This window comes from Podarcis melisellensis (assembly GCF_964234715.1).
Source record: "Podarcis melisellensis genome assembly, chromosome: 13".
Taxonomy (NCBI): Eukaryota; Metazoa; Chordata; class Lepidosauria; order Squamata; family Lacertidae; genus Podarcis; species Podarcis melisellensis.
In genome coordinates this window covers 13,956,152-13,979,501 of record NC_138545.1, presented here as the reverse complement: position 1 = coordinate 13,979,501, position 23,350 = coordinate 13,956,152, and the positions used below count along the sequence as shown (strand labels likewise).

The 23,350-nt window shown below is 42.9% G+C and overlaps 3 protein-coding genes across 8 annotated transcripts; 2 read left to right on the top strand and 1 right to left on the bottom strand.

Annotated features, from left to right (window-relative positions):
• Positions 1 to 1,345: 1,345 nt before the first annotated feature.
• Positions 1,346 to 18,001, bottom strand: LOC309354526 (uncharacterized protein). The gene is made up of 3 exons (XM_081884712.1): positions 17,969 to 18,001; positions 6,455 to 6,542; positions 1,346 to 2,763 (listed from the first exon to the last, which is right to left on the bottom strand). The coding sequence occupies exon 3, from the start codon at positions 2,750 to 2,752 to the stop codon at positions 1,721 to 1,723; it is 1,032 nt and encodes a 343-aa protein (XP_081740838.1). The 5' UTR covers positions 2,753 to 2,763; positions 6,455 to 6,542; positions 17,969 to 18,001; the 3' UTR covers positions 1,346 to 1,720.
• Positions 9,816 to 17,585, top strand: LOC309354527 (uncharacterized protein). Its single transcript, XM_081884713.1, has 6 exons — positions 9,816 to 11,771; positions 12,269 to 12,356; positions 13,294 to 13,443; positions 14,879 to 14,944; positions 15,601 to 16,283; positions 16,620 to 17,585. The coding sequence occupies exons 1-4, from the start codon at positions 11,749 to 11,751 to the stop codon at positions 14,885 to 14,887; spliced, it is 270 nt and encodes an 89-aa protein (XP_081740839.1). The 5' UTR covers positions 9,816 to 11,748; the 3' UTR covers positions 14,888 to 14,944; positions 15,601 to 16,283; positions 16,620 to 17,585.
• A 186-nt stretch (positions 18,002 to 18,187) lies between the features above and the next one.
• CCNB1IP1 (cyclin B1 interacting protein 1) lies at positions 18,188 to 23,245 on the top strand. Of its 6 annotated transcripts, none has more exons than XM_081884704.1 (4): positions 18,188 to 18,309; positions 20,274 to 20,644; positions 21,389 to 21,719; positions 22,357 to 23,245. In XM_081884704.1, exons 2-4 carry the CDS (start codon positions 20,348 to 20,350, stop codon positions 22,548 to 22,550), a joined length of 822 nt encoding a protein of 273 aa, XP_081740830.1. In that variant the 5' UTR covers positions 18,188 to 18,309; positions 20,274 to 20,347; the 3' UTR covers positions 22,551 to 23,245. The 6 variants fall into 6 exon arrangements, with proteins under 6 accessions (XP_081740830.1, XP_081740833.1, XP_081740831.1 ...); XM_081884707.1 differs by lacking the exon at positions 18,188 to 18,309 and adding an exon at positions 18,316 to 18,613; XM_081884705.1 differs by lacking the exon at positions 18,188 to 18,309 and adding an exon at positions 18,316 to 18,657.
• Positions 23,246 to 23,350: the final 105 nt, after the last annotated feature.

Below are 23,350 nucleotides of genomic sequence, written 5' to 3'. Positions count from 1 at the left end.
CACCCAATCATGCTGCAGATTGAAGTGAATCCACAACCTGATTGGCTTATAGTAGAATTCCGGAATTAGCCAATCATGTGCAGCCCAAGGAACTCAGAATGGCAACCGACAGCAGCTTCTCGCCATTCAACCCAGCATCTGGAGACTGGGAAGCGTACGCCTCCCGTTTCACCTTCCTCCTAGAAGCCAAAGGGGTCACCGATGACGAAGACGCCAAGAAGAGGGCAATATTCTTCAGCGTCTGCGGAGAGGAGACATTTGAAATTGCCCGGGCTCTCCTTGCACCTGAAGACGTTGCTACTGTTCCATACAAAACAAGAATGGAACAGCTGAAGGGGCACTTTTCGCCTAGTAAAAGTGCTAGGCTAGTAATCAATTGGCAGCCAGAGTAAAGAGAATGTTCCTTCCTAGCACCTCTAGGAGAGGGAGGGGCGGGGTTAAAAGAGCTACTGCTTTTTAGCTATAAGGGCACATTCACCCTTAGGAAGCTCTCCAGGACCAGTATGCCATTGGTGAGTGACCCAAAGTGGATGTGGTCACCTCACACTCTCATGCCTGTGAACACAGGACACATGCATAAATCTCTATGACAACCTGAACACTGTGTCTGATCTTTAGATTGGTTTTGCTGCTGCCAAATTAGGGGGAGTCTGGGATTGGTTGGGAAGGGGACATAAAAATGTACTTGTGGTGCTGGATCAGGCCTCTGGACCCATCTCTGAACGAAGCCAACCCTCAAAATTGGAGCCAGCTAACAACTATGATGTAAAAAAGTGAGGGTCTCTGACAGCATAAGGTAAAGGTAAAGGTACCCCTGCCCGTACAGGCCAGTCTTGACAGACTCTGGGGTTGTGCGCCCATCTCACTCAAGAGGCCAGGGGCCAGCGCTGTCCGAAGACACTTCCGGGTCACATGGCCAGCGTGACAAAGCTGCATCTGGCGAACCAGAGCCGCACACGGAAACGCCGTTTACCTTCCCGCTGGTAAGCGGTCCCTATTTATCTACTTGCACCCAGAGGTGCTTTCGAACTGCTAGGTTGGCAGGCGCTGGGACCGAGCAGCGGGAGCGCACCCCGCAGCAGGGATTCGAACCGCCAACCTTTCGATCGGCAAGTCCTAGGTGCTGAGGCTTTAACCCACAGCGCCACCTGCGTCCTTGGCTCTGACAGCATACCAGCATGAAATTGCACACAGAGCTCCCCACTTCCTCAATACACTCTGGAAAAAGGAAGGAGGTATTTGTGTCTTCTGGAAAATGTATGTTGAAAATAATTTTGTACACAAGTGTGAAAAGCACACAGAACACATTTTTAAACCACTGATCATTCATTTTATTTGATTTGTAGAACAGTGGGACAGATTCCAGAGTTCAGCAGGTACAAATTAAGATGAAGGCACAAATTTGACAAAGTGATTCATAGGCACCAGGGAAATAGTAGCTTATCTAAAAGGCATTAAGCTTGGATCACCTGCATCATGCACAAACTAGGATATGCTTTTCTAACTGTAGCCTAGCAGGATGTGTATGTCCATATGAGAGTATATAATAGTAATCATTAATCTCACTTCGTATTTAGCTTATGCATGTCTATATACTACTCAGCTAACTCCCCATTACAAAGAGCTCTAGATTGTCTAAATATTAGCCCATAGTAATCAATTAAATGTTATAAAAGAAAGGAAGCCTTTGAAGATGCCTTTTGGCCTAACACTTTTCTTTTCACTTATTGGAAGGTGGCAAAGGAATATCTGTAGGTGGAGTAGAATCATTCGTAAATTTCATATCACGGCAGAACAAGACCGTTTCCTTGCCCAAACCCAGCTGGTATTGCCATATGTACATCTTCTCATGGGGCTGCAGGGTCAAATTAATAGCTTCTTCGATCTCAGTGGCTTCATTCCAGTCTTCCTGCTCTGTGCTGACACTCTTCCCACCATACTCAGCAGTGAGAGAGAACTGGTACTTGGCAATGGCCTCAGTGAGTGCGCCTGACTGATATGAGGCAGTCATGGAAATCTTCCAGTTGTGCTCCACACTGCTCATCTTCTGCTTGTTGTATCCCACTTTCTTAGTGATCTTCTTATTCCATACAATGGGAGTGTTGGAGTCATTGGAGATGGTCTTGATAGCTTCCCACTTACCATAAGCTGGGCCTTGGGTAATAGCCATTCCTCCAGGGAGCATGTTCACAACATCACCATGGAAGGAGTATGTAACAGCATCCACATTTTCATGGAAGTTGGTGCATCTATAGTACTGGACACCCCATTCATCATGGGGTTTTACAAAGTAATAGTAATCCTTGATGCCCCAGTAATAGAGACCATCCTTGCAAGTTGGGTGAAGTGTGTATTCAACTGCATCTGTATCTTCATGCATATTACTGATCCGACGGTAAACACCTCTTTTCTGGAAAATGATATAGAAGGATCCAAAGGCTGAGAGGTAATGGTCTCCTCCACGGCAGTTGGGATGGAGGCTGTATACTATAGCATCTGAGTCTTTATTCATGTTGCTGACACGGCGATAGTTGTCTCCTTTGATGATGTAGAATAGGTCATCCTCATGGGCTAAGTAGTGATCTCCTCCCGTGCAGGAACTGTGCAGGCTAAACACTTCAAGGTCTTTGCCCTCATTGAAATTGGTGGACCTCATGTAGCAGCCCAGGTCTGAGCGGACAATGTAGTAATATTCATCTACCCCACAGAAATCAACCCCTGGGGCTTTGTTCTTAGGGACTATCTCTGGCATGGTGCTTGATTCTAGGAAAAGAAAGCAATGTATTCAGTTAGATCAGAAGATTTCACAAATTGATCATTTATTTACTCTTTGCAATTACTTTATTATTATATTATTTTTAATAATGAAAGATTTAACAGAATTTGCTGACCTCTTGGAAAACAGTCTCAGTGCTTTAACACAATATATCTGCCAGTGCCAAATATGATGCCAAAGGTAAATGATTACTAATTAATTGTGAGGTGCTTTGAAAGACGAACCAAACATCTTCTGCTTGTCAAGACATATTTCTCTATCTATTTATCTCTCCATTTGATAGGAGACCCACCCACCCATAGGCGCCGACTCCATGGGGCCTGAGGGGGCCCGAGCCCCCTCAAAAATTCGTTTTTAAGAAAATTATTACCGTATTTTTCCCTCAAAAAGAGGAAGCGGCTGCTTTCCTGCATTCTGCCTCAGGGTCTTACTGCCCACCCTTCTCTGTTTCCTTGCTGTGTTTGCTCAAACGGAACAAAGAGCAGGGAAAGCCCCTCCCCTCCAGGCAAGGAGAGGGCTGAAAACATGCGGGAGGGAGAGAGAGAGAGAGAGAGAGAGAGAGAGAGAGAGAGAGAGAGAGAGAGAGAGAGTGTGAGCTGGCTGGCTTGGGTGGGTAGGTGAGGGAAAACTTTTGCCTTCCTTTCCTCCCTGCTGTTATACCCCTCTCCTGCATTCTTAGCCAGCTGCTTCTCTGCACACCCCTCTCGTGCTCCTTGTCCGTTCTGTGTTTTTCCTTCCCTCCCCACTTAAAATGTGGTTAAAAAGCATGGATCCACATGGATCCTCAGGATCTTTGCATTGGGTCACCCCAAATTCACCAACAGATCACATAGCATGTCCATGGCTACAGCCTGCCCCCCAAAAATCACGCACCCACTGTTGCCTGGGGCTGCAGTGGTGCAAAAATGTGGTTAAAAAGCATGGATCCACATGGATCCTCAGGAACTCTGCATTGGGTCACCCCAAATTCACCATCAGAGCACATAGCATGTCCATGGCTACAGCCTGCCCCCCCAAAATCACACACCCACTGTTGCCTGGGGCTGCAATGGTGCAAAAACGTGGTTACAAAACATGGATCCACAGGGATCCTCAGGATCTTTGCATTGGGTCACCCCAAATTCACCATCAGAGCACATAGCATGTCCATGGCTACAGCCTGCCCCCCCAAAATCACACACCCACTGTTGCCTGGGGCTGCAATGGTGCAAAAACGTGGTTACAAAACATGGATCCACAGGGATCCTCAGGATCTTTGCATTGGGTCACCCCAAATTCACCATCAGAGCACATAGCATGTCCATGGCTACAGCCTGCCCCCCAAAAATCACACACCCACTGTTGCCTGGGGCTGCAATGGTGCAAAAACGTGGTTACAAAGCATGGATCCACAGGGATTCTCAGGATTTTTGCATTGGGTCACCCCAAATTCACCATCAGATCACATGTCTGTGGCCACAGCATGAAGCACAAAAATGATACATCATTAATATTCACCGCCCACGGCGGCAGCCAATCGGCTGCCGCAAAGGGCGGGCCCTCACAGGTTCACTTAAGGTCGGGGCAGCCCGGGGCTCGCCCCTTTCGTTCCCCCAGCAGCAGCGGTTTGGAGGTCTTGGACCCCCCCAATATTTTTTATAAGTCGGTATGGCCCCCCCAATATTTTTTATAAGTCAGTATGGCCCCCCCCAATATTTTTTATAAGTTGGCGCCCCTGCACCCACCCCTTCCAGGGTATATATATTGTGTTTAACAGGCTGATCACTTTTAAAAGCAGTTTGCCTTGTGATTTTAGGGAGTGGCTGTTTGGGAAACAAAAGATCCAGATTTTGCAGAAAATCAATGTTTGCTTGAAAGCTCAGTGTGGCTAAAACACCGACATCCATCACTGCTGTGCTTGCTCACAAAGAGAAGCTCTTTGCACCTCTCCCTTCTTCAGAACATATTAAAGAGGGGGCCTTCAATACTGAAGCCCCATTAAATGGAGAGGCTGAGCCAGTTGATTTTGAGGGGATATTTACCGAGACCTTTTGTGGGCACCATACGAGGGCAGCCAGGCAATCATGAGAGCCATGCTGGTAACTGCTGTTCTAATTAATTTCCTATCTCAGCTGTGATGGGAAGAGACTGCCTAACAGCTCAGAATATATTGGAAAGAGGAGCAAAATCTCATTGTGTGCATAAAGTGACACCATCCTTTCACCCATACAGCACTGGAAGGGGCAGATAAACTTACTTGCCTACCCTCAACCTCAGTACAGGAACTGCAGCAATAGTATTATAGTACCTGACTGTTGAGGTTCAGAGCTAGGAGAAGATGGAAGTACACATCTATGGGGGCTGTGGGGGAAGAGAAGAGATTTCCCAATTCTTTATTGATTCAGGAATCTCTTCCTCACCCTACACAAGAAGGGTTGGTAGTCTGATCAGCCACTAAACCCCACCATTTGGGTGTTGTCAGGGAACTGCCATCAGTGCCGGAGGGAGAGAGCAAGCTCCAGAGGGATTCCAGAGAGTGTCCCAGGATGGGGAGAGGCAGCCCATCATCTGGGGAAGAGAATCAGCGTAGCACCAGTGGAGAAGGGGGGCAGATGGGGGAATCGGCGAGGCGGTTCCATGACTCCTTGCCGGGGACTAGCGGGGAGAGTAAGGGTCCTCCGCTGCCTACGCCCTCCTTGCGCGGAAGGCTTTCACACAGAGAGAGTAGGAGGAGACTAGGCGTCAAAGAGCTTCTTTGCTGGAAGCAGTTTAAGAAACGCCCACTGACGGATTCTGCCAGCGATTGAGACAGCCACAGGTGAGTGGCTGTCCGGAGAGAAAAGGTTCACTCAGGCAACCCAGCCAGGTGTTGGCACCGGCTTACGCACGAGCAACCCCTAGAACCATTACAGGTGGTTTTGATTCAGGAATATAAAAATAGGGGCATAACAGAAGTTTATAAGATTATGCATGACACTAAAGAAGTGGCTACTGCATTCCTCTCTCCCTCTTCTGGTGCCATAACTCTAGAGCTCAAGAGGTCCTATTAAAATAACCTGACAGCAGAGTCAGTGATAGGCAAAAGAACATACATTTCCACACAATGCAAAACTCCCTTATGAAATAAATTTTCACAAAGCATTGAGATAGCCATTGTCCCTTGTGGCTCATGAAGCCCTACTCATTGCTACTCAGAAACACTCAGTGGCAAACACTCTTGTCACACTTCCTCAGAGATGGCACCCGGGGGGGGCCCCGCCCCCCTTCCGCCACCACTGGGGAAGGCTCCATGTCACTTCAATATCACACAGGGAATATCATTGGCACTCAATAATTATAAAAAAGTAGTTAAACTACAGGTCCACAAAGAAGCACCACCTGGAACACCCTGGGATTTTGCTTCAGCTGTGGAGAGAGAGATTCTGCTTGAATATGCATTAATGTCATTTTTTAGATTCAAGGTTTTTTGCTAGAATACATGGTCTGTTTTAGTAGACTGGTTGTTGGATTATTAAAAGGGACTTCATTTAACTTGTACTATTATTGCTGAAATAAAAACCTTAGAGTTTATGATTATATCCTTTATAATTATAAAGAGGTAGTTAGAGTGCAGGTCCACAAAAAAGTACTCTCTCCCCTATGCCCCAAATTCTAAAGTAGTTTCTCTCCGCTCCTGCCCAGTATCCCTCCAAGACTTACCGGTATTCGTGGTATTCACACAGAAAGTTTTGTAGTAGGTGGCAACTGTTTCTCTTAGTGGAGAATGAGGGACATGTATGAACAGTTGCTGTTTATATAGAATAGAAGAGGCTATGGGTTAATGAGAAGCTACGCACCGCTCCACCTACATTGGAACTAAAAGACACATTTATTGATTCTTTTCAGATGATAAACGAAGATAACAGTCACAAGAAAACCCTCCCACTCCCCTTCTCAGAGTGCAGAGTCTTCCAGGAACAAAAATATAGCATTAGCGGAACTTAGAATATATACCATTTTCTAGGGTTGTGGTCAAACAAATGAATCGTTCCATGATATTCCATGTGATGCTGGTGGACAGAAAGTATGTTCAGTGGATTGTGCATATTCAATAAAATCAAACCATTTCGTAAGAAAAGAAGATTCCTCCCCCCTCGGTACGATATTCTTGTTGTACTGCAGTTAGTTTTCCCATAAGGGTTGAATCCCAGGTCTGTAAAATCCATGCATAAAAGAGATCTGAATTAAGTCCTCTGCTCCCAAACCTTTGGCTAATTAAACAATCTGTAGCCTTTTAAAATGATACAGAATTTTAATAAATAATAATAATAATACTTGACCACATTATTACACATGTATGCTGTTGCCATATTTGGAATACAGTGGTACCTCGGGTTACAGACGCTTCAGGTTACAGACGCTTCAAGTTACAGACTCCGCTAACCCAGAAATAGTACCTTGGGTTAAGAACTTTGCTTTAGGATGAGAACAGAAATCGCGCAGTAGTGGCGTGGCGGCAGAGGGAAGCCCCATTAGCAGGAAGTGGTGCTTCAGGTTAAGAACAGTTTCAGGTTAAGAACAGACCTACAGAACAAATTAAGTTCTTAACCCGAGGTACCACTGTACTCAACCCCTCATCTCACATAGAGGATATTGGGGGACATAATGATGTAATCTTCCCATTAATTGTATTAAGTTTGAATGGATGCATGTACCAGTGCTGTAGAACTTTCAACGAATTTTATTAGGTTCAAACTGATGTTGAACAAAAAGGAGGACTTTTTGCAAGGGACAACTGAAATGCAATTTGATTCTGATGATTTGGAAGAGACCTAGGAGGCCATGGGGAAATGGATATGAAATAATCTGTTACGGGTATGGATAAAGCTACTGCGAGTGCTGCCCTGGGCAAGATAAAGCAACTAACAAATTGACTTATTTTGCATCTTCTGTTGCTTGTCCCTAAGAGATTTACTGGATGAACAATTTGTTTTACGGTGGTCATCATGTAAGCCTCATAGCCTTATATTGCCACCTTATTGTTTGGGGGCTTCCAGGCAGCATTTAGCTGACCATTGTGGACACAACTATAAATTGACCTTTGGTCTGGATCCAGCAAGGCTCTTTTTATGTCAACACTCAGAAGGCCAAATTCGAAAATGCTTGCTTAAAGTTGGTTTGTCATAAAATCAGTAAGGAGTTGCTGTAAGAACAATACAAACATTTGGGGTTTGCGAAAGTATTGCTATTTAGATATTGACCAACATGACTTACCTAATCTAGTCTCGAGAGGGATTTCCATGGCCAGACCAGTGTGTTTGCTTCAGTGTGCATGAGTAATTAAGAATGTAATTTTAAAATTCAAACTTATTAAAAAGAACCATAGAATCATAGAATCGTAGAGTTGGAACTTTATTTATCTTGTATTGTTATTGTTGAAATAAAAACCTTAGACTAAGGCATAGATCCTTGGGTCTCTCTGTCTCTCGCTCTTCCCAATCCCTTCTCACAAATGATGAATGGTGGGCTGATCTGCCACTAAACGACACAGTTATTTGATAATTTTGTAACAAAGGTGTATCATGTTTGTGTCATTTGGATTCAGGAATGAAAAAGATGGACATTTTAGAAGTTTACAAGATTATGAATGGCACTGAAGAAGTGGATCTCTCTGTCTCTCTCTCATTCTCTGTCTTGCTCTGTGCAGGACACAAAGCTGAGTTGGGGGCTTCCCAGTAAACTCAATGGGGGAGCAAGATCTCTTGGAGTGTTAATGTTTTGAGTTTCCCCATCCTATGCTAAGGTTGTATATACAGTACAGCACAGTGTTCAAGTACCCCTCAGACCAAGGAAACTGAATCCTGGGTAAGCACAGGAATCACAGGAGTCTCTCCCCACTTTGGGATTGGGATGTGCAGAACATAGTTTTGATCTAAGCTTCCATTGTCCAGGAAGATCCCCAACTCTGTTTTCTCCCCACAACACCTCTGTAAGTTAGGTTTGACTGAAGCGCAAAGGAAAACCTGAACAGGCCCTGAAACATGATGACCAGGCCCACAAACATCACAAACACATGGCACCACTGTTAAAAGATCTCCACTGACCTTGCATTAGCTATGGGCTTGGTTCAAAGTTCTGGTACTTGTGTGCAAATCCCTGAATACTTTACGTCCAGGATACCTCAGAGATAGCCTGAGGTATCCCTGAGATCACTGGGGGAGCATGATTAGTGGTTCTCTATGGACCACAAGCATGACTTGTGTCAACAAGGAGATGTGTCTTCAGTGGAACTTCCTGCCACAAGAAGTTAGGCACACACTCTCCCTACTGAGTTCAAGAGATCTGTTCAAAACTGTTCTTTTCAGGAGGCCTTTGGATCCTGAATGCATCTCAGATGGTTAAACTGGTCAATGCCAGTGGTTAATATTCTTTTCAGAGAGAGAGAGATTTTAAATTCTTTAGACTTTACATTTTGGAAGTTTAAGCGATGTTTTAAGTTGTGTATATTGTACATTTAATTGTTACAGGCCACTTGAGACCTATGATGTAGAAAGTGGGATATAATTTCTTTTTTTAAAAAAGCAATAGATAGAAATTGCACTGATTCAAAGAATCAGAAGCCAGGAGAAAAGTGTATTTGCCTGGCATTCAAAAGCTAATAACATCAGTGGCAGGCAAGCCTACTACTAGAAAGGGCTCTTCTCTTGATGCCAGTCTCTTGTTGCCACTCTCGGCACCTCCTTTGGAGTGGGCGCACAGAGAAGGGCTTCAAGGTGTGGGGGACCCCAAGGGCCCCCAAAATATGCTTTATATTTAACCAATAACCTCTCCCACACCACCTCTAAAAGGGTATCGGATGTCAACCTGCCAAAGGCCTGGTTAAGAGGAAGACTATTGCCTGACTCCTAAGGCTGTATAATGAAGGCACCAGCTGAACATCCCTGGGGAGAGCATTCCACAAATGGGGAGCCACTACAGAAAAGGCCCATTCCCATCTGCCACCCTCCATTTGTGGACATGTTGAGCCTTCTTTTTTTAAAAAGAGATGGAATGAATTGTTGAGCTTCAATTTGTTGGCTCTCATAATTCATTAGTTAGGAAAGGCAAGGCTCAGCACATCCACTGCCTCACATGCAGATATAGAACTGTGATAATGATGATGTATTTCGCATCTTCTGTTGCTTGACCCTGGCTTAAATTGGTCTTCCAGTTAACCTTGTAGCCTTATCATATCAGTTATTGCCACTATGTTGTTTTGGGGGCTTCCAGGCAGCATCTAGCTGACCATTGTGGACACAACTATAAATTGGCCTTTGTCTGTCTGGATCCAGCAGGGCTGGATCTTTTTAAGTCAACACCCAGAAGGTCAAATTTGAAAATGCTTGCTTAAAGTTGGTTTGTCATAAAATCATTAAGGAGTTGCTATAAGAACAATACAAACATTTGGGGTTTGCGAAAGTATTGCTATTTAGTATTGCTATTTATTGACCATCATGACTTATCTAATCTAATCTAATCTCAAGAGATTGTTGAATTGTGTGGTCTGAAAAGCTTCTACATGTGGTAACTAGTCCTTGAATGTATCAGAATGTTTTATTTTGAAATGTGCACAAACACTAGAACTGGAACATTTTTGTCTTAGACACTAAAAAGAAGCAATGAAGCAACACCACATATAAGACTGACACATAGAATTCATAGTTTGCGTTAGTCCATGCCTTGCTTCATAAGAAAACCATAATTAAATGAATTCATTGAAACAACATTTATAAGTAAGTCAATTTTCCAGAGCAGAATGGAGTTGCTGTAAGAACATTACAACCATTTGGGGTATTGCTATTTAGATATTTGAGAACATGACTTATCTAATCTAATCTTGAGACATTATGAATTGTGTGGTTTGAAAAGTTTCTAGATGTGGCAACCAGTCCTTGACTGCATCAGGATGCTATATTTTGAAATGTGCACAAACACCAGAACTAGAACAACATTTTGTCTTAGATCTCTGCCCCTTCTTTCCTTGTCCTAAAAAAACCACCCCAACCCAGACTGAAACTCTGAATAAAATAATTTCAAATACTATCTAGCAGGCTCTTATATTATGATCTATGCTGTGTTAAGCTGTTTAGAATTAAGGCAGGGTGGAAAGTTAACAATAAATAGAAATAAAACTGCTTTCTATTATGCACTAAGAATATCATGAAAAGTGCTGTTAAGATTTTTTTTTGTCTTTCTGGGAAACTACCGCAGGCACCCACATAGCTATGATTGCAGCTGTGTACAAAAAAAAAGCAGATTCCAGCCACTAGTTTAACGGTTAACCCTTAGAGTGCTGACGGAAAGTAATCATTCTTTACAATCTGTATCCTTCTTCTTGGGTTGAATGATGCAGCAAAGCCTTGAATGATGCAGCAAAGCCAAGGAAAGGCCTTATTAGCGCCACCTACTTGCAACAGAAAGATCACAACTCGTTCACAGTCTTTCACTCAAATTGTATTCTTGCGTTAGTGTTACAAAAGCGCCCAGTCTCTCGAGAGATGATTGGCTTGCCTTCTCAGCCAATGCCAAGGCGGTCTGCCAGTATTTCCTGGCCCGCCTACCTTCTTCCTCTGCCTTGCGGTTCTTTGGCGCTGGGTAAGCAATTGTCGTTTGTGCTATCGAATCCATTCTTAATCGCAGGTTAGTTCTTGCCATCCGTTCTTGTAATGCCTTTGGAAAGAGTCACGGTGCGGGTGGGGGTTGGGCTGCTAGATTTTTGTTTTCAGATCGTTTGCACCCCACTCTAGCATTAGTGCACGTGAGTATGCTCTTCACTGATTTCAGTGGGGCTTGCTTCCAAAGCAGCATGGTACTGTCCCATTACTGCACCATTGAAAGCGCTGTCGGTGCCTAGTGTTTCCCCGTGAAAAAGATCCTAGTGGAAATCAAGGCTCGCTCTTCTGTTCCCTTCCGCAGAGAGCACGTGTTCGTTTTCTTAATTGCGTCGGTGTGATATGAAATGAAATGCGGGCTACATGTTGAAGACGAAGCTTTTGGGGTTTGGTCCGGGGGTGGAAACTGGGCACGCTCGCTCCGAAGTAGTTTTCTTCTGGCCCATTGAGTTGGTAATGAGGAGGGGGGAAAACTTCACGGTGGGTCTTTTCAGGGGGGGGCAAGATATCTAGCAAAGTTTACTACACTAGGAAGCTTAATGCCATGTTTGGGTCCTATTGATGGGTGGTGTGAAAATGGTTTTAGTACAAAAGTAGGATAAAAATAAGTGTGGGTTTGCTTAGGCCTGTTGTGTAGATGCTTCATTATAAACAATTCCCCAGAAATAGCAAAAAGAAGCCAAAGGTTCTTAAGGCCTGGTAGGAGAAAAGGCAATTAAATCTCTGGCCTTAGAAGGCAGTATTTCTTAAGCCTTTCTGTAGTCTTGTGTTCTTTCTCCACTTTACATTAATGACTTAATTGGAGCCAAACCTCTCCAAATGAGAGTTGAGGCTTGCTTGTGTGCTCCCTTAATGCTCTCCCCATCTCTCTTGCTTTCTACAGCCTGCGGAAAAATGGACGGCTCCTACCTGAAGCATCTGCATCATCAAAGCAGTGCTTCTGGAATGCACTCACTTGTCCGTGCATTTGGGTAAGCCTTTTGTGAAGGGGAGTTCTTGTGCCTCTGGTTTTGCACTGTGAAAGTATGTGTTTAATGCATTTATATATCACTGCATTTTCCAAGGAGCTTATATCCTGTTCTCCCTGCCCCACTTTATCCTCGCAGCAACCCTATGAGGTTAGGCTGAGAGAGAGTAACCTTCATGGCAGAGTGGAGATTTGAACCCTTGCAACTCCGTGGTTTGGTAGGATGCATGTAGTCCTAGGGATCTTTTATGCAAGTGTATTCTGTAAATATTATTTATTAAATTTGCATATCACCCTTCATTCTTCGAGCTCAGGGTGGTTCGCAACATAAAAATACAAGCTAAAAACACAAAATGCATACATAATAAGAACAAAGAAAAATCAGCAACCATCTTCAGAGGCAGCCCTGCATATAAATAAGAATGGCAAATTGAACTTGCTTGTAGTACACATTTGTTTCCAGCATTTGCTGTGTACAAATTCCTGCGCATATACTAACAATGTGGTGAAAGGCTGAGAGGCACATAAAGATGATGTGGATTACTTTCATTTAAAAGTACAGAATGGTAAAATGGAGAGGTTGGTTCAAGGGTGGTTTTTTTGTATTTTGAATAGAAGTTCTATGATAAAAAAAATTGAATGTGTTAGTCTCATACCTAAAAGGGAAAAAAAGGAATAAACCCATTAGTTATGATGCTAAAAACCTCTAGCCTCATTAGACTTGGCCTGATTGTTAATAGCACATGTTTCTGCTGGAGAAGGGTAGTTATTAATTTGGCCATGCTCTGCCTAACAGCTTCCAGTTTTCTGCTTCTCAGTATAGTCATTGAATTGTGTGCACATATTGCTAAGAAGAGGACAATATGATGATACATTGCCCATATCTGCAACTTTTAGGCTGACAAAAGTTATGTTCAGTTCATAATGGTTTTCTTTCGTAGAGCATGGGTTTTGAGAAGCAGCAAATATTTCTTCAGAAGAATTCTTTGAAGGGAACCATTGCAGTCAGAGATGGGCTGAACAAATTCAGGAAATTCCTAGGATTTCTGGAAGTCATGGAGTTTGCTCCATTTGGTGATAATGAGAAAAAGGTATGATCTTGGTTTCTCTTGAAGTAAGAATTTGAGGTATCTTGGTTGCTAAGTAGGAAATGGCAAGAGACTTGGGGAGCCTGTTATGATGAACTGCATGTTCTGTCCGTGTTTCACCTGATTAACCCTGATTATGCACATGCTCTGAGCGGATCTCTCCTTGGCACAAGTGATATTTCTATTAAAATGCTGATGAGTGTATGTCTGCTTAAGGATATTGTTGCCAGACACATGCAAACAGTAATAACAACTAGTGGTTGTATTTCAGAGAGCATGTGTTTGGAGGAAAATGAACACCAAATACGTCTCCTGAAGAGTTGCATAGAGTGAACAGCTGTAATACAAAATGGACTGAACAAACACTGAAAATACTAGGATTTCTGGAAGTCGGAATTGATATTGAGAAAAAGGTATGACCTTGGTTTCTCTTGAAGTAAGAAATTGAGGTATCTTGGTTGCTAAGTAGGAGATGACAAGAGACTTGGGGAGCCTGTTATGATGAACTGCATGTTCTGTCCGTGTTTCACCTGATTAACCCTGATTATGCACATGCTCTGAGCAGATCTCTCCTTGGCACAAGCGATAGTTCCATAAAAATGCTGATGAGTGTATGGTTTTTTTTTGTTAAGGCTTGATGTTGTTTAGATAACAGAAACAGCATAGTAACCTATTGCAACAATACCTGAATGACTTGTTTATCTTATAAAATATATGCCATTCTTGTTTTTATAGCGTCAACTAAATATATTTATCTAGGCATATATGTGATGAACTCAAGAGTTACTTCCCCCAAAGTGTTAGGCATACTTCTCTAAAAATGGTTAAGATGGTGATTTATTTGGACCAATTAGATTAAATCTGATTGCAAGCTTTTAGTTGCTGATTTCTTCCTCAAACTGGAAGTTGTACCAGGTCATGGTCCTTAGCTCTTCATACTAACCCAAAACTTCTAAATTTTCTGCTGAACAGAAGCAAGAACACCAAGGCGCGGGATGTAAGGGAAAAAGCATTTAAGTTTTGACTGGTGTTTGGTTCGTAGTGACTTATTTTCCTGCAGGGAGGAGGGGATCCTCACCTCATATGGGTTGTCCCTCCCACTCCACCAGACAAGAATGTGCAAAACTGAGTTCTTCCTATCTTGTGATAGGTTTCCTGTGTAGGTCAAGTGACAATGGTCTTCTCTCACCCTCTTATGAAGAGAGGTTGGGAAGTTTGCTTGATATTTGCATTGCTATAGACGGGGGGGGGGGGGGGCAGACACCCAGTCAATAGAAATTAGACAGTGGAATTAAATTTAAATTGCTTTTATGGAGACATGGTACTTTAACCCACTCCACGGTAACCAAATTTTCTACAGTAGAGAGGGGAGCAAGAACCAGTCAGATCTAAAGAAGGATGCTTGCTAACTAAAGATCTGCCACTCTTTCTTTTATAGGGCAGATGATTCTAAAGAGATGAGACAGCAACGGTGCACATTCCCCATCCTGAGCCATTGCAAAATGTAAGGACTGAAGCTTTCTCTCGCCACTTAGCAGAAGACATTTGCATCCAAACCACTGATTCCTGTCTTGTAAGAAGTTGCTGTTTATATAGTAGAATTTATCTTTCATAGTATGAAATCTAATGGGCAGGATTCAAACAAACTAGGCAGTGTCAGTGCCTCTAAAGCACATTTGGCCTTCCAGATGTTTTCAGACTCCAGCCTGCATGACCAGCTGCTAGGGACTATGGGAGTTACAGTCCAACATCCTCAGGGGGGCAACACGTTCTTTAAAAGGAGTGGATCATCAAAATAATAGTGGAAGGTTGAAGTATAAATAGGGGTGGGTGGAGTAGGGGTTGGTAAGTGTGCTCAAAAGTAAATGCATGATGACTGTTCCTCTTGCTGTCGCAAGCCGTAGACAGTGAGATTTTGTGTCATCAAATATTAAAGCTGGCCTTTCTTCACTCAATGTGCCTTTGGATGGGTTGGCTGTCTGTTGGCACTATTGAATTTTGCGGGGCCAGACATTTTGAAAAACGCAAACATGAAGCTTTAAAACATGAGCCAGCAAGCCAAAAGGAGTGTTTTTTAATGGAATAACTGAGCTGTGATTGCCTAGCTTTTTAACAGGAAGCTTGAATTACATTTCTAAATGTTTAAATCATTTTCCACAGGTTTGTTGAACACAGGCATTAAAGTGAGAAGAGTGTTTCCCTGTTTCACCATGGAAAAAAGTGGTACAAAAGATGGATGAATTTGCTGTAACATGTGAAAACAAGATAGTGGATTCTTACTCTCTTGATGTGTGTACTCTATATGTGTGACCACCAACAATAAAAAAAATCGTCCTAATAATTAAGTTGTAGCTCATTATTGTCCACTTTTACTAAGTGGAGTATATGTTGAATACCTTTTGAAATTGTGTACAATTCATATTAAGAAATGGTCGAGTTTCTGATTTTCACAAATTCGTTGCTAGAGTATAATTACATCAATATGGTTATGGAAAACAGAGTGCCATATATCTGAAGATGGGTGAGCAAGTGTACATGGAAAATAGCTCCCTCCAGCACATGTTGTATCTTACTCTGAGAAAAAGCTGTTTTCCAAAACCAACATTTGGAGAGAAAAACTCCATCTTGATACCATAAACCTGCTTTGTATACCCTCACCCAAAATACCGGTACATAGTTGTGAACAGGGTGCTTTCTTTTTTACAAATTCGCAAGTCATTGCAACTTTGAAAACAAAAGGACTGTTCCAGAGTTAGTTGTACTCAGCCAGATCCATTGAAATTATTAGACCTTAATCAGTTATGTTCCATAATCTCAGTGGGCTTTCTCTTGAATATAACTTAGTGTAAGGTAAGGTAAAGGGACCCCTAACCATTAGGTCCAGTTGTGGCCGACTGGGGTTGCGGCGCTCATTTCGCTTTATTGGCCGAGGGAGCTGGCGTACAGCTTCCGGGTCACGTGGCCAGCATGACTAAGCCGCTTCTGGCGAACTAGAGCAGTGCACGGACGGAAACACCGTTTACCTATTTATCTACTTGCACTTTGACGTGCTTTCAAACTGCTAGGTTGGCAGGAGCAGGGACCGAGCAACAGGAGCTCACCCGGTCACAGGGATTCAAACTGCCAACCTGATCGGCAAGCCCTAGGCTCAGTGGTTTAACCCACAGCGCTTAACTTAGTGTAGCCAATGACAAAGTTTTTCATCTAAGTTGACACTTTAATTTTAGAGCGTTGTCAAAGCATGTGACATCTTTTATAGTTATGACATCTTGGCAATATTCATATTAACAAAGTCTATTAGAGACACAACATATCAAGTGGCTAGTTAAAATAGTCTACCCTTTAGTTGAGACGCAAACCTTAAAAGCCATGAGGGGAGAGGACGGCTATACAGGTTTGTAGCAGGATAGCATAGGTTTGGTCTAAATGGAGTCAGGTTAACTTTTAAGTGCTGCTGGAATAATGTTCCTGAGAGAACCAAGGAACCAAGTTGGAATTGCAACACACAGGGTATTAGTTTACCTAGTGTTATTGGGTTGGTGAAAATACGAACATGGTTTGTGCTCAGTGAGCTGAAATGGAGTGTAATTTTTCAGTTTTTATTTGGATGGGAGCAATGCCACCTGCATATCTAAAATAAGCCTTTTAAAAATTGAAAGGGGCCATGATTTGTTAAAAGTCCAAACCACAAATATTCCACCGTGAAGAGTTGGTCAGTTTTTATAAGTTTTCAGCCATTTGGTACTGCAGTTAGGAGGCTTCACGCATACTGAAACAGACACAAGAATCCAGTCTTCTGAATATTACCAGCCTTGGACTAAAGCTATAGCAAAAGGGTGCATAGCTTTGCCTGGAATAAAAGCATCAAAATTAGGCTGTGTATATACATGATACCTTTACGGTCCATAACACTTTTTTTTGTGACTGGCAAATGGTGGTTTTCAGTACAGTACTAGAACTGGGAGGTGCAAAGAGATGTTATGGATACAGAGTTCACTTTGAAAAGGGCTGATGTGGGGACGGGAAACTTCAAACTTATTTGTTGGCTGTGGCTTCTATTGTGTTACATAAAAATACATACTAGGCTCGGGAACAATTCTGATGGACATTGAAAACTTGCACTGGTGATTTGTTTTTGTCTGACTCTAATAAAGTTATTTTACTGTCCATTCAATACAATGGTTTTTGCAAATGGATTAAGTACTGCATGGGTGCGAGAGAGGCAATGACTTAAAAGACTCTACACTGCCTAGTTATTCTTACTACTGTATATAAAGCAGAAATGGAGCAACCACACTAAGCTGGGATTCATAGGGCTGGGGAGCGTGCGTGAGGGCTGTGTGTGTGTGTGTGTGTGCGCGCGCGCGCGCAATCCAACCATTTTTGGTTGTTTGCAGAACTCCGGCTTGCAACTTTTATAATTCACTGAATGGCACGTGAGGGGCATTTTAACGCATTTTAATTTTTGTGACGGGGACGTGGAGAGGTCCAGCTTAAAAACAAAAAACACAACAGTTCCGTGCTTAACTCGCTTTTTCCCCCGCCAGCGATATGCCCCTGGCGCTTCGCATTCCTATCCACTTTTTCCCCCTCTCCCGCCCCTCGCCTTCTTTAGCGCCTCAGGGGAAGCGTTGGCAAAAAGAGCTGGAATTAAAAGTAGGTTTGAAGAGCAGCGCGAGCTCCGGCCGTTGGAGACGCGGGGGGTGGGGGAACCAATCAAGAGGCGGCGCGTGAGCGTCTTTCTTCTTTTCCAACCTCGGCGTTCTACATATTTTCCCGCCTTTTCTTCGCTGCCTATTCCCCCTCCCCCATCGCCCATCTTTCTAACTCCCATTTGTAAATAACTGCCTCACAAGCCTGCGCACTCATGTCAGTAAAATACCTCGTTCGAAAGAGTTCAATATATTACGTCACAAAAGCATCAACTTCCTGGCTTTCTTTTAAAACAACAGGGTTTTGTTTGTTTTTTGCACCCCGCCCCCCCCCGCCAAAAATAGCTACTCGCTGAACTTTTATTGTTTACTCAAGAGTGCCACTTTTTGTTCACACCGTGACAGCTGTGTGGGAGGCTGAAGTACATCTGGTTAATCTTATCTAGTCGATGGGCTTCCCAAAGGCATTTTCTGGTCGGCTGCTGTGAGAAAAAGGATGCTGGACTAGACGGGGCTGCTTGGTCTGATCCAGCAGGATTTTATGCTCCTTGAAGGGAAATTTAAAGTCTGTTAAATTTCTGGGACTTGCCTCCCACTATAAGAAAAAAGAACAATGGGTAGTGTTTTAGTATTGAACTGATGTGTTGCGAATAAAAAGTGGGCTTCATGTGTGTGTGTGTTTTTAAAGTATATAAATATTATTTAAAAAATCCTCTGTGGATGGGCATGGGGTGTGGAGGGTGAAGAGCATCCTTTCCTTCAAAGAATTCTGGGCACTGTTATTTGTTGGAAAGTGCAACTGTAGGGAAAAGCGCAGTGCCTAGAATTCTTCAAGGAGAAGAACAGCAGAAGAGACAGTGTGTTTTGAATATGCTTTAAAAGGTGAACTGGATGATTGGTCTCTTGGCTGTTTTGCACTCCTTGGGCTGCATCTACTCAGAGTAGGCCCACTGAAATTAATGGAACTTAGTATGGGTTGTACCCAGTGCTTTCCCCCCTAGAAAATTGGTGACTGTACTCACCAGGAAGTTGTTACATTAAGTGTCACACTTTTTAACCAAAGAGGCTAAAAGGAAGTGCCGGTACTGCGTACCTTTGAGTAACCCAATGAAAAGAAAGCACTGGTTGTATTCAACATTGTTGTTCTACTTGTGCAACAAAACTTCCCTCTCCCCAGCAGCCCCCTGTGCACCCTCAAAGCCCGTTTCGGAGGATCTCTGGAGATTTTGGGGGTGCATGAGAGGAAGGGGAAGTCTTATTGCATGAGTGGAACTCGACAGATACAACCTTTGGTCCATTAGTTTCACTGAGATTATTCCAAGTCTGAATAACAGATACAACTCCTTTTGTGACCCCCCCCATTGACAATATATCCCCCCTTTTGAACTCACTGACAGTAAAGAAAGTACTACGGATTGTTTTTTCGTACAGTATGTCAAAGTTGCAACATACTTTACAGTCTTACTGCTTTCATTATTGTAACAATCCTGTGAAACAGGACAAAATAAATGCCATGTTACAGATGGGGATCTTACTGAGGCAGAGAAATGTCTTGCGTAGCATCCTCCCTAAAGTCCATGACAGAACTAGTACTATAAAAATGATCTCCTACAACCAAGTCTGGAAGACATGCTTCAGTACCCAGCACATAATTTATGGAATTTGCTATCACATGATTTTTATTGATTGATTTAGATGTGGCAATGGTCACTTGTTTAGATGAGCTTAGACACTGGACAAATTTATTGACTGTCAAAGGCCATGATAGCTGTGGGCAATATGCCACTGAATTCAGGTGGCTGGGGGTGAGCTACTGCATGGATTCAAAATGCAATAGTAAAGCCTGAGTCAATAAAAAATGTCTTAATGTGGTGCTGAAAAAGGCACCAGACATCTTTTGAGGAGGCTATTCTGTAGCTGAGGTGTCACCACTGAATAGATCTTGTCCTTGGAATCCATCCATCTCACTTCAATTAGGGGATCCAGGAGCAGGGCCTGAGAAGACTATCTTAAGGTTCAGGTAGACATATATTGTAATAGGAGGAGGCAATCTTTCAGGTAATCTGAATTGCAGATCTGCTAAATGAACATATAATGATCTTAAGTCCAGTTCTCCGCCAGGCAGCCATAGCCTATAAGCAATTTGAAAATCCTAGCATTAATACTTATTTCATTTTATAGGTGTGGTATGGTGAGCGCTACCTTTCCATCGCATAAAAAGTACTTGTAAAACTTTTGCACTGGCTCCATCAAACATGTCAGTCTGTGAGGATATGCTTCTTTGCAATTACCGCAAATGCCGAGTCAAACTTTCAGGCTACGCATGGGTCACAGCCTGCTCACATATTTTCTGTGACCAACATGGCAGTGGGGAATTTAGCCGCTCGCCTGCAGTCTGCCCTGCTTGCACCAGTGCTCTTTCTGGTAAACTGGATATTGTTCGAACAGAACTCAGTCCTTCTGAGGAATACAAAGCCATGGTCCTATCTGGACTGCGACCAGAGATTATTCTGGACATCAGTTCCAGGGCTCTGGCTTTCTGGACATACCAGGTAAACACTCCTTGAACAGGTTTCCACCAATGGAATTTTAAGGTTTTGAAAATTTAGCTGTATTCTATCTTTTCACTATCAAGAGGAGATGCAGATTGGGGTGGATTTGTAACAGAAAAACCAGACATAAAATAGTTAAGAAACTACCTTTGGCTAATAAAACAATTTATGGCCTTTTAAACTCTGTGTGTTGGGGGTTATTTCTTTTCTTTTCTTTTCTTTGTTGTTTTGCTTTGTTTTGTTACTATGTTATGCATGTTTGTGTTGTGTAAACCACCCTGTGATCCTTAGATGAAGGGAGGTTTAGACATTAAATTTACTACTGCTACAGTCAAACCTTGGTCCCCGAATGCCTCCGTTTTGGAATGTTTTGGCTCCCAAACGCCTAAAACTCAGAAGTAACTGCTCCAGTTTTTGGAAGCCGAACGTGTTACGTGACTTCCATTTTGAGTTTTCTTATTTTATTGAGGCTTCCGCTTCAGTTTTCAGTTGTCTAACATTTCAGAAGTTGAACTGTCTTCCAAAATGGATTACGTTTGACAACTGAGATTTGACTGTACTACTACTCCAGCCTCCAATCTGCTCAACTTCTGCTAGAGATTTCAGCTGAAAGAGAAAGGAAGAAAAATAATGAGGAAGAATAAAAGAACCAAGGGAAGGGGGAATACACCAAGCACATATTGCTCAGCCCTGACATCACAGTGGCTCTTATGCTCCTGCTTACTCTATCTTCTATCCTTTCAGGTTCATCAGGAGCGCTTATACCAAGAATATACCTACAGCAAGGCAGAGGGTCACCTGAAGCAGATGGAGAAAGTCTACACCCAGCAACTCCAGAGCAAAGATGTGGAGCTGACTTCCATGAAGAGTGAGGTCTCCTCCCTAAAGAAAGTACTGGAAGAATACAAAAAGAAATTCACTGAGCTCTCAGAGAAACTCATGGAGCGCAATCGGCAGTACCAGAAACTGCAGGGCCTCTATGACAGTCTACGGTTGCGCAACATTGCTGTGGCCAACCAGGAGGCAGGCCAAGAGCCTCCTATGATGCCCCAGCCTGTATTTGGTTTCTCTTTGGGTAAGGACAGGGGCCTTTCAGTTGGGTAGTTAAACTTGTACTAGCATACTCAGTGCAATTAACATTTTTTTCCACAAAGAGCAATATGAGAGAAACATAGGCATGATGGGGAAATCCTATGTATATTAGAAAAGTATAGCTTTGCCCCCAAACACATGGAGCCGCTTAGAGTGGCTGGGGCAACCCAGTCGGATGGGCAGCATATAAATAATAAATTATGATGACAATGGTGACGATGTTACCAACTCATTTCTTCTGTCTCTCCTAGCAAAGCAAATGGAAGTTGTCCATTTTTTGTGGTTAATTCTCTTGAGTGCCATACCTCACTGAATATGCCCTAATCATTTCCTTATCTACACTATACATTTAAAGCCACTTTAAACTGCCATAGCCTCCTGCCTCAATTTCTGGGAATGGTAGTTTGTAAGGAGTCAAAAGGAGATTCCTAAATTTCCCTCACAGAGCTACAATTCCCAGAGAGGCTTAACAATCAATCCATCAGTCTACTCTACTCTACTCTAGTAAAACTGTAGGCATATATTGAGTATTCTCTGTGTTAACATACTACTGTGGCTAATATTGGCTTACTTATAGATTAAATCCCCCTAATACAATATCTCTTGCTCACATGTTCTAGGTAATGCTGCCAGGTTCTCTGAGAATGCAACACCTATCCAGGGCTGGCGTGGTGATGGGGACTTCCATTTCAAACCCTTCTTTGCTGCCTCTCCACCACTGGGCCAGTCTGGCAACAGCTTCTTTACCTCTCCTGGCAATGGTTTGGAACAGCAAGCAGGAGGCAACAAGGCATATAAAATTAAGAGAATATAAATTGTAACTTATGTTGACAAGTTTAGGCCTTTTTGAATATCCAGGTTAGGCATGAAATGCTTGTTGGACTGAAATGCTCGTTGCAGACTTGAGGCTTTTAAAAGAACCCACAGGCCAGATCTCAGTGAAGTCTAATGTGCGTTAAATTTCCTGAAATCTCAGAAGTAGCAAATTTTAAAGGAAGAGAGCCTGCAGTGAGGACTAAAGGAGTAAATGCTCCAGTTAAAACCAATTCCTTTCTAAGCTTCTTTCTTTCTCTCAGCAGAGTGTTCCAGTTGTTGCTAATGGTTACTATAGCCACCCGCACCTCTAGATATTGTTGCATATATGCTGTCATTGTTCCATTACTCAGCAAGATTAATTCCTGCCCTGCAACATACGATTATGACTCTGGCTCTCACACAAATTATGATTCCTTAAAGTGAAATGTGAAAGCTTGCTTCACCATGTCATTTTTTTCTGGCACCAAGGCTGCAATCTTACATATACTTACCTGGTAATAAGGTCTATTGAACTCTGGGGTGTCTGGGTACAGATGTACAGGATTACAGCCTAATTGTTTAATTACTATATTGTTGCAACTAATGTGTTATGTGATCTTTCCTCCCAATTATTGCTTTGAACTGCCACATTTGTGTTGTAATGTAATGGTACTTTTTTCTCCAATTACGTGCATAAACATGTTTGCAAGCCTGTGTTTAATTTGTTCACTGCTTATTGAAACAGGTGGGGTTGAGTTTTTTTGTGGGGTGAGGAGGAAAAAACTAATATGCCTGGTGTGTTTGCCTCTGATTAGTGTG

Bases quoted from the DNA above. Each gene is read 5' to 3' on its own strand.
- LOC309354527 (XM_081884713.1), top strand. From the start codon at position 11,749: ATGTTGAAGACGAAGCTTTTGGG. The intron at 11,772-12,268 runs GTTTGGTCCGGG...TGCTTTCTACAG, and splicing joins TTGAAGACGAAGCTTTTGGG to CCTGCGGAAAAATGGACGGC. The intron at 12,357-13,293 runs GTAAGCCTTTTG...TTTCTTTCGTAG, and splicing joins TCACTTGTCCGTGCATTTGG to AGCATGGGTTTTGAGAAGCA.
- CCNB1IP1 (XM_081884704.1), top strand. From the start codon at position 20,348: ATGTCAGTCTGTGAGGATATGCTTCTTTGCAATTACCGCAAATGCCGA. The intron at 20,645-21,388 runs GTAAACACTCCT...CTATCCTTTCAG, and splicing joins TGGCTTTCTGGACATACCAG to GTTCATCAGGAGCGCTTATA. The intron at 21,720-22,356 runs GTAAGGACAGGG...CACATGTTCTAG, and splicing joins TGTATTTGGTTTCTCTTTGG to GTAATGCTGCCAGGTTCTCT.
- LOC309354526 (XM_081884712.1), bottom strand. From the start codon at position 2,752: ATGCCAGAGATAGTCCCTAAGAACAAAGCCCCAGGGGTTGATTTCTGT.